The sequence below is a fragment of the Monodon monoceros genome, unplaced genomic scaffold (genome assembly GCF_005190385.1).
Source record: "Monodon monoceros isolate NGI ecotype Baffin Bay Population unplaced genomic scaffold, NGI_Narwhal_1 Super_Scaffold_3, whole genome shotgun sequence".
Lineage (NCBI taxonomy): Eukaryota > Metazoa > Chordata > Mammalia > Artiodactyla > Monodontidae > Monodon > Monodon monoceros.
The window spans coordinates 5,448,468-5,463,269 of record NW_021703780.1 but is presented as its reverse complement, the minus strand read 5'-3'; the positions used below and the strand labels follow the sequence as shown (position 1 = coordinate 5,463,269).

General features: G+C 49.9%; 1 protein-coding gene across 1 annotated transcript in view; it reads right to left on the bottom strand.

Annotated features, from left to right (window-relative positions):
• LY86 (lymphocyte antigen 86) overlaps positions 1 to 10,624 on the bottom strand; it is a 52,876-nt gene extending 42,252 nt beyond the window's left edge. The window contains exon 1 of the mRNA XM_029242521.1: positions 10,469 to 10,624. Within this exon, the coding sequence (XP_029098354.1) occupies positions 10,469 to 10,595 (127 nt within the window). The 5' untranslated portion in view covers positions 10,596 to 10,624. The remainder of the gene's footprint in view (positions 1 to 10,468) is intronic.
• Between the last annotated feature and the right edge of the window lie 4,178 nt (positions 10,625 to 14,802).

Sequence of the window (14,802 nt, the reverse complement as noted above, 5' to 3'; positions counted from 1 at the left end):
CTCCCCACCTGCCTGCAGAGCCCCAGGCTGGTGGAGAAATAAATAGGTGGTCATGTGACAGTCCCTGGTCGCCGGGCTCCTTTCGAGGCCACTTACATCCATGACCACAAAAGACGGACACAAGGCCACGGTCAGAAACAGATCCTTTAGCCTCACGGAGCGTAAGGCTCCACCAAGAGCGGCTCTAGGAACCTCACCCCGTGCTGCAGTGTGCTCCCTTCCTGTCCGTTAGCAGCTCTACAGCCACAGCAAACTGTAACTGGACAGACCAAAGTCCTCTACGCTGGCCACGGAGCTGGAAAGAGAGGGCAAGCCAACGCTGTGGGGGGCAGGGGGCGGTGCCCTGTTGGACCATCTGTGACCGGGAGGGGGCAGGTGGGAGGAGATCACCGGGGACCTGCTCGCTTCTGCTGATTGGGGCGATACCAGGCAGTTTCTGGGAAGAGGAAGAAAGGCATTGCCTGCTGTTTGGGGCTCTTGAAGACCTCAACTCTCGCGATTCTTTCAGAATCATTTCACGGGTTTGTCTGGGTGCGGCAGCCTGAGCAAAGATGAAAAGGGAGTTGCGTCACGTCCCAAACACTGGATGAGCACGAAGCCTTGTTCTCAGAGGTTCAGAGAGTCCCCACCCGTTTGGACAGAGTAGAGAGAACCATGGAATTTTTTTTCTATCTTTGTAAGTAGGTAGTAGTAAGGAAAAAGCATTGTGAATAAGCCAGAAAAAAAGCATATGTATATACATATAACAGAAGCGCTTGGGAAAAATTAGAACAGAAGGATTGATCGGCTCAAGTGGCCTCATATAAAAATTGGATAGAAAGCTGGACGAGAGTCAAGTCAGCACCAGAAACCACACAGAATATACGAGTAGAGAGACAATCCAGTGCTATGTTCTAAGAGGATGAGTTAGCTAAATGTCGTAAAGATGAGCCTCAACTGTGCAGACAAAATCCATCATCTCCTCTAAATGACCCCCTCACTGTATTTCTGACATTAGGGTGGTAGGTGTACGTTTCCAGCAATGCTGACAGGCTGGGTTAATGCATAATAATGCCAGGATGGCATCACAATGACCCAGCAAAACACTCATCAATTGATGAAAGAGCAGCGGGATACAGGGAACCCTGTGAAAGCAAGGGGCTGAAAAGGTCTTCAGGATGTAATAGGTCAAGTTTAAGTACAGAGACCTCAACTTGCTGACCCGGTGCCGCCAGGCCTAGGATCAACTGATTGGTAACTCAAAACCTGCGTCCTGGTTGGCCTGAGTGATAGCCTTCATCTTTGGTCTGGAACATACTAGACAGCTAGGAAAATACTGCACTAAGTATTTTTATAACTCCAAGAAAAATAAGAATACAGGGGAGAATAAACATCAATGTAAAGATGATAAAGAAATAAAGTTAAGCGCATAGTACCGATATTTTGACACTAGTTTAAGGAAAGGGTCATAGTAAATGGAACAATCACCGCGATGATTTCTGCTTGCTTTGCCTCTGCCTTTAAAGATTTTAAAGCATTTAAGGAAATCCGCTGTATTTGTTTACATGCTTAAGAGAATTCTATTAAAAAATTTCTGACCCATGGATATATGCCTGCAATAAAAGTAATTTGTTAAATTTACAAAGTTTTGATTTATTAATTATGCAAGTAGAGTTTAATTGTTTAAAGGGCTATTTTTAATTCAGTACGGGAAGCATGAAATTGAGCACTGAAACATACAGAGAAGCCCTCCGAATAAGAAAGTTCCCAGCTACGGGAAAGGATTCTAATGGTGAACAGGCAGAGGGAACCCTGATCATTCTCGTCTGGATTTGTCGCCGGGGCTGGCGCAGTTCCCACCTGGCCAGAGGGGAGATGCCAGGCTTCAAATAAGGGAGCCCACTGACCTCACTCTAGGTCCCCAGACAGCCTGTGTGAATCTCCCACTGTTAAGTTGTGCTTGGAAGCAGTGCTTTCTGGGCTGAGGGTCTTTTTCATTTTCCTCCTGGCCATTACCTCCTGGCCTGGTTACTACTTCCTTCTGTTCCGGAAGCGGAGAGGCACCGCAGGGGAAACGGGCGCAGAATTTCAAAAGGGCACAGAGGCACAACTCAGCCTTCTTGGATCCCTCACAAGGAGGCCAGCAGACACAGGCTTGCCCATTGCCCACTGCGCAGGAATCACCCCGGCTGCACCCAGACGCATGCGCGAATTCTATAGCGCTTGTTTCCTGGGAGACCCCAGAGTACTTCCAGGGATGCTCACCTGGCTACTCTAGGACCCCAGAATGAAATACTTGATCAGGAGCCTGGGCTCTCACTTCACAAGGCATCCCAGAGAAGGAACGCACGCTAAGCCAGATGGCACACAGTTCCTGGGTGGATGGCCCTTTTCTTTCAATTATCCTTTTCCCTGAACTGTTGTTTAGGGTTGAGGTTTGGAGGGTGCCCCCGCCGCCACTCCCCACCTGTATGCTTGACCAGCACGCCCCTGCTTTGTGCCTTCCGACTGCTCTCACCAGTGATGCTGAGGGCGCTGCCAGCCTGGGGCTCCTGGGTGACGGGAGCCTGGTACCTGCCGGGCTCTCCCAGGTGCTCCAGCGAGAAGAGCTGGAGCTGGGAAGGGGGCTCTCTCCTTCGCTTTCCTCGGCCTCTAAGAAAAAAGCTGCTTTGGACCCGCGCTGCCCCTTCTGCCGGCCTGAGTCTGCAGCCCGGCCCAGGGCCTCACACTGGCGGCTGCTTTTGCAGTGTGTCCTCTGCGTTGTAGTCTTTACCAAAATAGCTGCAGAGCTGGAGGATGGTCCTCCCTCATCGCTAACTCTCCAAAGAGGCTCCTCCCCAAACTCGAGCTAAGCTGCCCCTCCGATTTTGCCTGAGGATGGAAAGAGCCTCTTACACTCACAGACTCTTGGGTCTTTTGTCTCCATAGGTCCCTATTCAGTAAGTTACTCAGCATCTTTTAAAAAGCTCTTAGGAGAAGTAACACCACCTTGGAGACTTGGCCATAAATGGTAACAACCAGAGGGAAACAGGGAGGAACACAGGGTCTCTGGCAGAAGCGCATCTGTGGGCTGGGCTGTTTCCCCTTCAGCTCCTGTCCAGTTTTGACTTTTTCCTGTTCCCATTTTTAAAAATCTGCATCTCAATGTTGACATTCTTTTTTTTTTTAAATCAACTTCCTGTCTTTAAGTTTGGCAAAAAGGCCCCACTCTGCTCAAGGCCACTAGCTGTTGAATCCTGCAGGCCCTAAGTTTTCCCTTTGAAGTTGCATCTTTGTTTCTCTGACTGTTTACTTTTCTTTAATTGCCCGGTATTTATATCCCTATTAATCTAGGAAAATAAACAGAGAAATTGCTTTCTGCGTGTAATTTTTTAAAGTATTTTTAAATGACTACGTGGTGTGTGATGTTTTCCATTCATATTATTATTTTTTGATGTCATTGCTTCTTTTGTTTGTTTTATGCTCCGTTTACTGAAGAATTATTAGGTTTTGAGGAAAGGAGGTTTTCCCCCTCCCTTTCCTTCCAGGCTGTTTAAAACAATTTTTTTCCTAGGATATTTTATCAGAGTCCTTCCGCTCTGCAGCCAGGCCATTGCGGTTCACCCTCTGCTCGGAAGAAAATGTGGCCAGCGTCGTTTCACATTCTTAGAGTCTGATGCATTGTCCTGTGTGACTCTCCTTATGGCTTATTCAGGCTCATGTGACCTGATTTTGACTTTGTCATTAAGGACTTTTTGGAGGTCAGATAAAGTGAAACTGATTTGGGCAGAAGTGGACAAAGCTGATCCCTTCAAGGGGCGAGAGCCGGTGTTGGCTGCAAGTTTGAATCACAGCGATCAGATGCCATGGTCCCCTGACCCTAGGACATCCCAGGTGGCTGGTCTGTCCCACAGGTACCACCCACAGCCCTCAACTTACTGCCGGAGATGGGGCTTCCCCCAGCTTCTTCACAGAGGAAGCTGCTCTCAGGTGTGAGGGAAATAGGGTTTCCCTATGAGGTGAGCATGACATCTGCGCAGGAGGGCTCTGCCGTAAAATGTGTCGTTCTCACCCATAGGAGAATGACCTTTCATTTGCTTCTTTTAATTTGGGAGGTGTCATTTCCAGACACCTTGCCGCAAAAGAGGACTTGGTACCCAAGGCTGATAAACATAGATGTGGGTTTCCTTGTCTTCTGTGGCTGCTACAGGTCCTGGTGGACACTTGGGAAGAGCCATACTGGCCCAGCTCTGAACTTGTGCAGAGAGGGGAGACTGGTGGGGAGGGGTGGGAGGGGGAAACAACCCTTGACTCAGAAGACAAATCTCTCTCCTGCCCAGCCCCCTTTCTCCCTCTGTCTTCCTTCCCTCTCCCTCTCCCCCCTCCTCTTTTTCCTCCTCCTTTTGCTAGTACTTAGGGTTTTCACCTCTTCACCCAAAGACTTCGTTTTTCAGCTGGGCCTTCTCCCTGTCCCCACGCTATGTTTCTGGGATCAGCTGGCATGGCTTTTACTCCATATTAGAGTTCCGCGATAACAGCTTTAGGTCACCGGGCATGGAGTCACTTAGGTTGGTTTGTATCAAGGGCTCAGGTATGTTACTTTGTTAAGATATTTAATATATATGTGCTTCTGTTTTTATATCTGGAAAATGGAAATACACACTCTTCATACCTCCTAGGGCTATTCATGAGGACTGAATGAGACCTTACAAGTGGAAGAACTTTATAAATTGTAAAACGTTATTCAGAAGCAGGAGATTGTTATGGCAACGACGATTCTCTCAATGGGATCCTACAAGTCCTTTGCAGTCGTGGTGGTTTTGGTGCCAAGTTCACTTGGCCATGGAGTTTCTTTATGGCTAGAATCATCCAGGAGACCCAGGACTTGAGGCTCTGATCTGGTGAAGAGCTTGAGAGGTTCTTTCTGACCTTGACTAGGGAGCAGCAAACTTTTTCGATGAAGGGCCAAATAGTTAATATTTTCGGCTGTGTGGGCCCTCAGTCACTGTCACACTCCTCACTGTGCCATTGTAGCACAGTTCCAAAACACTTTATTTGTGGACACAGAAATGTGAATTTCATATAATTTTCACATGTCACAAATATTATTCTTCTTTTGATTTTTTTTTTTTTTAGCCATTTAAAAACGTAAAAACCATTCTTAGCTCGTGGGCTGTTCAAAAACAGGCAGCAGGTGGGATTTGGCCTGTAGGCTTCCTTTGCTGACCTTTGCCCTAGACGACCCCCAGGAGCCAAGTGAACGGCCAGGTTGACTGTGAGTATCAGAGAAACCAAAAAGGGGGACATGAAGTGATTTGGGCATGTGTCACAGGTCCTTTACTTTTTATGACTCTCCTCTCTGCCTGGTTGACGTCAAGGCAGGTTAACTGACAACACTGAGGTGTACCCTCAAGGCTCTTGCCAGAAAACACAACTTAGATCTCTGCTCTCCAACCCTTATCAAAAACCCCATAACAGCAGCAATGGTCACAAGAATGGTATTTATGGATGGGTCCTGGAGCACCTGCGGCTCACCCATTCCTATGGGTGTCCAAATTCCCCTTGAGCAACCCAGACCTGCAAGTGCTGCATTCAAGGACGGTTCTACTGTGGCCTTTTGCAAAATCGATCCTGAGTTTCATTTTGGTAATGAGCCCTTGGTCTACACTGAGGGGCACCACAAAAAGCAGTGGATGTGAGTCACTGTGGCATCTCTTGTAGAGATGTTCTCCAGATGCCACTCGCTCCAGGGAGAAATGCTTCTCACAGCTTATTCCAGGGTCAGGGAAAGCTGGACATCTCCTTGAAAACTGGTTTGACTTTGTAAACAGTGTAATTTCCTTGTTTGATCTGGCTTCAAGGAAGCTCAGAGTCAAATACACCTCTTGTGACGGTGAAATATCTTACAAGTCAGCAGCAGCAAAGATTTACTGAGCACATAGTATGTGCTCAGCACTGTTCACACAGTCCTTTTCACTTAATCCTCACACAGCCCTGAGATGCCGATAAAATGATAAGCCCTATTGTAGTGGGCTGGATAATTGTTCCCAAAGGTATCCATGCCCCGATCCCCAGAGCCTATAAAGGTTACCTTAAGTGGCAAAAAAGACTTTGCAGAAGTGATTAAGCTATAAGGATCCTGAGGTCGTGAGATTATCCTAATCACAAGTGTCCTCACGAGAGGGAGGCTGAGGGAGACTTGACACAGAAGAAGGAAGGAATGTGACAGCTGAGGCCAGGTGCAATGCTGCCGGCTTTGAAGACGCAGGAGGGGGCTGTGGGCCAAAGGATGCAGGGAAGCAGCTGCAGAAGCTGGACAATGCAAGGAGAGGACCCTCCCCTGGAGAGTCCAAGTGAGGGTGCCCTTTGACCAAGTGAAACTGACTTTGGACTCCTGGCCTCCAAGACTCTAAAAGAATCAATGCACATCCTTTAAAGCCACCAAACACCAAGGAAACCCACTTTACAATCAAAGACAGGAAACAGAGAGTATTGCCTAAGGGTTGGAATGATTCCAGACCCCAAGCTCCTATCCCTCACGCTGCTGCCCCCTCTGGTGTAAGTGTCCTGACCTCCCCAACCCCCCCCCCCCGCTTTATTATTCCCCTCCCCCTCCCCACCCCACCGCTTCCCCTACCATCTAGTTCATCTTCCGACCACGTGCACTTTTGTGATCCACGTCACATCTTTGTGTGATAGAAGCAGCACCTCAGTAAACACATTGGTGGACATTTGGGGCATGTATGTGGGGTGGGGCCCCTGGGCTTTTTCTAGCCCTGGAAATTGTCTTATGATTTAACAAAAGAAAGGCCCCTGACTGCGTTTGTTCCCCCTTTGGCTTTTATGAAGACTGTCCCTCTCTTCTTTGCTGCAGCACTAACGGTTGGACAGAGCAGAACTTCTGCTTTTTCAGACACTTTTGCTCACTTCCTGGTCTGTGTTCAGAGCCCCATAACTGTTTATGAAATTCTTTCATTCACCTCGAGGATTGTTGTCTTATTCAGAACAGTTTCTAGCTGAAAATCCCCCCTCCCACTAAAATGATAAAACAAAAAGAGAAAGGAAAAATGAAGGATTTTCTGCGCTAAACCCAGAAGACAGTAGATCCTTTATCTTTGTCGGCTGATCCTCCCACATCTGTGCACATGTCGGGACCCCTGATGTGCCCAGGGATGTCTAACCCCCAGGCCTGGATTTAGCATCACAACTGAAGGATCACATACTATGTCTATGTCATCAGTGCGAAGGCCTCGAGGGGCGGCCCCGCTGTGAATCCAGCTGCGGAGGGGGCATCTCCATCTGCGGAGGGGTATGCAGCCATTCAGTCCCCGATAGCTCAAAGGCTCTCGAGAGAGGAGGGAGGCCCATCCCTAGAGGAGCTCCCAGGACACTGCTTCCCTCTCTGCTGATCTCAGTGTACACCAAAGGTTCCTTCTGACATGAAGCCTGTTGAAATTCTGCTCTTTAGCTCCCATGATTTCTTTCCTGGATGATTGATTCTCTAGGCTACAAATCCTGCCTGAAGCCTCAAACAGTTTTCAGTCTCATATCCACGCTCCTACCCTTACCTGAGGAATCTTGCCAAAACGCAATCCTTTCCTCATTGCCAAAAGGATACAGCCCAACCTTGTCTGGGTCTCTTGGTGTATCAGTCAGGGCTCTCCAGAGAAACAGAACCAATGGAATTACATATATGCCTCTATTCTAGAAAGAGAGTTATTACAAGGTGTCGGCTCACATGAGGATGGAGCCTGAGAAGTCTCACGATCTGCCATCCGCATGCCGGGGCCCCAGGAAGGCTGGTGGTGTCGTTTGAAGGCCTGACAACCAGGAGGGCTGCAAGTGGGAGATCAGGGCCCCAGGTCTGCAGTTGGGTAGAGAGTGAATTGAACCTTCTTCTGCCTTTGCGTTCTGCTCAGGCCCTCGCAGGTTGGCCGAGGCCCACTCACATCGGCCGGACCATCGGCTTTACTCACTCCCCTGATTCCAGTGCTAATCTCGTCAGGAAACACCGTCACAGACACACCCAGACATGAAGTTTAAGCAGCTATCTGGGCATCCCATGGCCCAGTCACACTGACACATAAAATTACCCATCACACCCGGGCTCTGCCCACATCTCCCACCTCATCTCTCACCCTCCCCAACGTCCCATCCCTTCCGCAGCTCCGTGAACTCTAATCCTGGGCACGTTTCCCGAACTTCACGCACGCTGTTATCTGCCGAAATGCTCCTTCCCGCTGCCCACCTCCACGCCATCTGCCTTCGGACAAAATTCTAGACGGCAGGTGATTCAGAGTAGGCTCTGGAGTCAGACAGGCCTGGGATCAATTTATTTTAATTCCACAAATATTTACCTAACGCCTCTTCTGTGCCACTGGGGATGTGATTCTGCCACTATTACCTTTGTGGCCTCGGAGAAGTTACCTGACATCTCTAATCCTCCGTTTACACATCTGTAAATGAGAATAACTCTTAGAAAGCCCTTAGCGCGGTGCCCGGCACCTATAAACGTTCTATGAACATGAGATGCTATAATTACTGTTTGTATCATCCTTTAAGGTTGAACTCAAGCTTGATGACCTTTCCCCGATGGGTTTAGGTCCCAATCTCACCCTCTCCAACCATCATGTCCCCTGGTGCTGGACCTGTGCCTCTGTTGCAGCCCTTCACACACAGCCTGTACCCTGGTGCTTGTCTCATCCTCCCACCACTCTTGGACTAGGACTGCGTCTCCGCCATTCCTTTTGCTGAGTGCCCGGAGCAGGGTTTGTGCTCAGCATTCATTGACCCCACGGCGCCACCACCCCTTCAGAGGGAGGAGCCTTCCCTGGGCGGGTGGGTGAGAAGCTCTCACTCTTTCCCTGATACATCTGCTCCTCTCGTCTCTCACGGCAGGGGCTTGCCAGGCTTGGACGAATGCTGCAGGCGTCAGGCTGGTCTGAGGGATCGACCAGCCATGGCCACCCTTCACGGGAGGACGAATTGGAAAAACAAATCCTGAGCAGGGCATTCATCTCGAGCCTTGCTTCGGGTCCTGCATCTGAAATGAACAGGCGCCAGCAGAAAGCATCCCATCCCCGCAGGCAGAGCAGGAGCCCGGGGATCAACACTTCCAGCATCCAGCCGTTCCTTCTCTTTTACGCTAAAAAAATGTGTGTGTGCATTTCAATGTTCGATGTTCCTTCTTTTTAAAAGAGTGAAATGTGGACCTCTCTGAGGCAGCTCCTTGGGTGGCAGCCGTAGGGATCATCTTCTGCTCAGTGTAACATCCAGTACTCCTCAGCTTATCATGCAGCCGACTTGGGTGCTTAAAGGGCATCTCCGTTCCGCCTCCTACCGTCCAACAGCATTCTGAGCCCTGTCCACCTCCAAAGTGGCCTATTTCACACTGTCTTCATGAGCCAGTCCCCTTAATCTTCATTCAAGCTGTGATCCTGAGACTGGGCTGCTTTCTGGTCACTCAGGCCCCCTTTATGGATTGAATTCCCCAGCCCCATCCATATGTGGAAGTCCTACCCCTCGGTACCTTAAAATATGGCAGTATATGGAGTAAGGGTCTTCAAAGGGTGATTAAGATTAAACGAGGTCATACTTGTGGGCCCTGATCCAATATGACTGATGTCCTTATAAGAAGAGACACAGACATGCTAGGAACATGTGGGCACAGAGCAAAGACCAAGCAAAGACAGGAGAAGCAGATGGCCGTCTGCAAGCCAAGGAGAGAGGCCTAAGGAGAAACCAACCCCTCCGACACTCGATCTTGGACTTGCAGCTTCCAGAACTGTGAGACAATACACTTCTGCTGTCTAAGCCTCCCAGTCTGTGGTGTGCTAACAGCTCCAGTAGATGAATATACACTCCAAAAGACTCGGTTCCGACACTGATTGCGGCAGTTCCCAGCATTCTATTCATTAGATTGCAATTTTGGTTGGTATCTACGTTTGCCCCATAGGGTAACGTAGCTCATTCCCTTTTGTTATGTCCAGCCCTAGAGAAAATCCTGGCATCGGCAGCTGCCAGATAAGTGTTTGTTGAATGAATGAATGATGTTGCTGCTGTGATAGAAGCTCTGGGAGTGTCATCAGGACAGGAGTGTTCTCCTTTGGTGTAAATGACCTTTTCACTCAACTTGCAAATGAAGTAACTTGGCAAGGTGTCCCGGGTGTACAACCGAGGGAGGCGACAGAAGCATCTCTTCCTGATCTTGAGCTGGCGATGTTTCACGATTTGGTAGACTCACCAGTCAGTCTGTTCTTTTTCGGGCTCTGTGATGTTAATGAATCGCTGTATCTAGACTCTCACTGTCTTTTTCTGTTCCTCTTGCCATACTCTTAAGCTCTCTCCCGGCCGATCGCTGCTTCTGCCCAGGGCTCCCAGGGGTCCTCGCAGACCTGTTTGGCCACTGTCCCCCTCACCCTTCCCCCACCCCAACAAAACACTCCAGCAGCTCACATCTGTGGGCCTTAATTTCCCCATGAACAGAAATGGACATTCAGAAAGCGCTTACCGCAGCTCTGGTAGAGGACTTGCAAGCTCTCATCCCTGCAGGCCGTGTGTGTGGGCCAGGCTTCCCCGCCACGGCCCTGGGGAGACAGCAGAGTCCAGACAAGAAAGGCGGCCATGAGCACCCGCATGGCGAGGTTCTGCGTGTGACCAACAGAAGAATAACTGGCCCAAGAGAAAGGGCCCTCAGGGTGCTTCCCCTCCTCTCATAAAGGGGTGACATGTTCAGTTTCACTTCTCAAATTTTATGCTCCTTGGGGAACCACTCTGAGAAGCAAAAGGCAGTTAGCTGAGACCTCTGAATGCTGTTACCCAGAACCTTTGGCGCTTGAATCAACGGGTCAGGCTCGTCTGGGTCCGGGGTGGCTAATGTTTGACTTTCTGCTTTCAAAGAGAGGGGCTAGCAAGTGATGCAGGACCTTACAACTGGGCCCCCAAAGAGCCCTCTTTCCTGCCCCACCCTCCTTACAGCCCTGCCCCCGGGTGGGGCAGAGAACTCAGGAAAGCAAAACCACAGGCCTCCACATGCTTTCCATCACTGGGTCCCCTGTTCCCAGGGGCCTCTGATGTGGGCTGTGGCCCAGGGGCCTGGCTGGGGCCGGCCAGCGGCGTTTGGCATTTGGGGGGCTGCAGAAGGACATTTGGGATCTGGAATTAGGCTTTTGCCTTGTTGGCACTTTTCTCTGGCTTCAGCTCCAGGATTAAGATTTCAGAAGCGACTGTGCAGCTGGGAGGACAGGGCAGTGCTCTGGGGGCAGTAGCTGTGGTCTCTGGAGACGTGGTGGAGAGAAGAGCCCTGAGAAGCGAGCTGGGTTCTATTTCTGGGCTCAGCTTGGTGGGAAGGGTGGGGAAGGACGGGGAAGTGAGGGCTTCCTTTTGAAGACTTGTTTTGGTCAGTGGCAGGATTATTAATGTCATGTCCCACTTTCTTTTCAAAGCCAAGAATCTGTCTCTCTATCCCCCTTCCTCTGTGGTCCTGCATCGTGACAGCAAAGTTTCTCAACCCTGATTCCCCACCCCCAGCCCCAGCTCCACCGTAGTTTGAGAGAACCAGAGTCAGGACCAAGGCCGGCAGATTTTAGAAGCAACGGAAAACACTATTTCCCTTGGGAGGAAAAGCGTTTCTCTGAGCGCCCTGGGTAAGTTCACGATTTCTGCCCATGGCTTAAATAAGAATTAAAGGCACTTCCAAACTTGTTTTTGTAATAAGTGGAATTTAATTATCAGTGAAGACAAACAAATAAGTTGACTTACTTGATGGATACTTTGGATTTCTAGGGAGAGAGCAGGGCATAGTCACTTGGGGATTGATTTTCTTAAGTTCAGTGACATTGGCTTTTAATAGCGATTCTCAAAGTGCGGTTCCTGGACCACAAGTATCAATTCCACCAAGAGTTTGTTAGAAATGCAAGTTCTTGGGCTCCACTGAAGACCCACTGGAGCACGAACTCTGGGGTGGAGCTGCAGATGTGCTTTAATAAGCCCATCACGTGGGTCTGACACACGCGCCAGCTGAAGGACCGCTGGCTTTTGTGAGACTCAAGGGGAAATTAGAGCCCCGCCGGAGAGGTGGGTAAGTTGCTGTAAGAAGAGACAAGGTAGCCCCATCTAGTCTGTGTGGGTGGGAGGGCGGATGGGCTGAGAACAGGAGCTCAGGGGGTGAGAACTTATGGGGAGGGCCGTGGGCTCCGGAGGAAGCCTGAGAGCGCCGCTGATTCCAGGACAGCAAGGCGGAGCCTGGCTTTCCCTAGGGACTTCTGAGAGCGCCTTGTTGAGACAGCTGTGAACAGTCAGCCAGGGGGGCAGTTGAGGCCACGCCCCTCGACCCCGCAGAGCAGCACCGCCCGCCCACCAGTTGAAGGACCCCGGAGCGCGGGGCAGGGAGCAGAAACCCAGGCAGAGCCCACGAGCGGCCCCAAGAGGGAAACAAGATCCTCCTTTGAGGGCCGGGCGACAGATTTTTGTAAATCAAAGGACCTAGCCATGAAAAGAATCATAATTCAGGGGTTGCACTGACGCCTAGAAATATGGACTCTGGTGACGCGGTGGCTCTGGAGGAGTGGTTCTCAGACTTGAAAGGGCATCACCATCACCTGGAAGGCTCATTCACACAGATTACACAGTCTAAGAAGTCTGGGGTCTGGCCTGAGAACCTGATTTCTAACAAGTTCCCAGGTGAGGCCACTGCTGCTGGGCTGGGGGCCCAGGTTTGAGAACCTCTGCTCTAGATGATGGGATTTGGTCTGTTGCAGAGTGTACAATTTTTTAAAAATCAAATAAGTTCTTTTTTTTTTTTTTTTGCGGTACGCGGGCCTCTCCCGTTGCGGAGCACAGGCTCCGGGCACGCAGGCTCAGCGGCCATGGCTCACGGGCCCAGCCGCTCCGCGGCACGTGGGATCTTCCCGCAACGGGGCACGAACCCGTGTCCCCTGCGTCGGCAGGTGGACTCTCAACCACTGCGCCACCAGGGAAGCCCCGGAATAGGCCCCTCATCTAAGTTCTTAATAAAATGTTCTTCTGCTAAACGATAGGCAACATTTTGTAGAACATGTGGCACATCTGTATAGGACTAGGAATAAGCCACTTTCTCTAAGGAGTTCTGCTACTGAGAACCACGATTGACCTGAAATCATCAGCTATGGCTCTCCTAGTTCAATTAGCGCGTAGTGTCTTGAGGAGTTCTCTAATTAGGAGCTTCATGAAGGCAGCAAAAGAGTTAGTTGAGAAGGTCTTGTTCCCTAACTCTAAAATAAAATTAGGATCAGTTTATGATGGTTATTTAAAATATGGTTACATCTGTGTAAATGGAACTGAATATACCATCAGGCTCTGGTGTTGACTTCCAGCCCCTGAGCATGTCCTGCTGAAGAAGCTGTGCTGTTCTGTCTCGTTCAGATTTCTCTTCTACTCTTTTAAATAATCCTCTTCCGCTGTGTCTCAAGCTGCTTTCTTTCCACAGAGGTTCGCTTGGGGATGGCGCCTTTCTTTTCTTGCCAGGTGGAAACGTTCTCGTCAGGCTGGCTGTCACTGACAGTGTTCTTAAGAAAACTCTGATGTTTAAGGAGAGGCTTTAAGAATAAAAGGGAGGCTGAGGGTAAGAGTCCAGTGACATGAGGAAGTGAGGGTGAAGCGCCTCCACAGGAGAAGATAAGATTACACATATATATGGAATCTAAGGAAAAAAAAAGGTCATGAAGAACCTAGGGGTAAGACGGGAATAAAGACACAGACCTACTAGAGCATGGACTTGAGGATATGGGGAGGGGGAAGGGTAAGCTGTGACAAAGCGAGAGAGTGGCATGGACATATATACACTACCAAACGTAAAATAGATAGCTAGTGGGAAGCAGCCACATAGCACAGGGAGATCAGCTCGGTGCTCTGTGACCACCTAGCGGGGTGGGATAGGGAGGGTGGGAGGGAGACGCAAGAGGGAAGAGATATGGGGACATATGTGTATGTATAACTGATTCACTCTGTTATAAAGCAGAAACTAACACACCATTGTAAAGCAATTACACTCCAGTAAAGATGTTAAAAAAAGAACTATGCAAATATATACATATTACACCAGGTGACTGGCTTACGCTGCAGAGAGGGAGGGAAAGGAGAGACAAAGGAGTGGAAAGTCCGCTGCTGCCGGGGAAAGGAGAGACAAAGGAGTGGAGGGAGGGAGGGGACGTAAGCCGCTGAAAGTCTGCTGCTGCCGGGTAGGAGGAAGCAGCCGGGAGAGCCCAAGGTCATCTAAGGGCAGACAGATTCTAAATTGCTTGCTGTAGGGTTGCTGTGTGATGCCCTCTCCACCCTGTGACTCTCACAGTTTCAGTGGAGACTTACACACTCCAGGAATGCACGTGTGCACACCCGTGTGCATGCGCATGTGTGTGTGCACGTGCATGCATGGGCGTGTGTGCATGTGTGTGCGTGTGTGTGTACTGAGAAAAGGACAGGGTTTCACGTTGGCCTCAGCTTGTGTTTCCCCAGGAAGTACAGCTCCCTTTGGAAAGTGGTTCAGTCCCAGTGTGGGCCCCGCACTTTCGCAGTGCACGGCAGGGGCTTCAGGCCAATTCTATCCACCTTTTGCGTGCCAGCTGCTGGCCGACAGCCCTGACTATACAACCCTGCTGATAGAGGACTCTCGCTAATAGAGGCAAATGTGTCTTCACCGTCTTTTGCGTTCAACTGTGGCTGCTCTCCTTTAATGCCCTTCCAACATTTATGATATTAGGTGACATTTTCCCTTCATATAGCACTGCCGCTTTGCTCCCTTTCTCTGTGGCCTGTCCCTGGGTTTCTGCCACGTTGCAGAGGGAAGAGACAGGTGTGATCTCTTCTCAC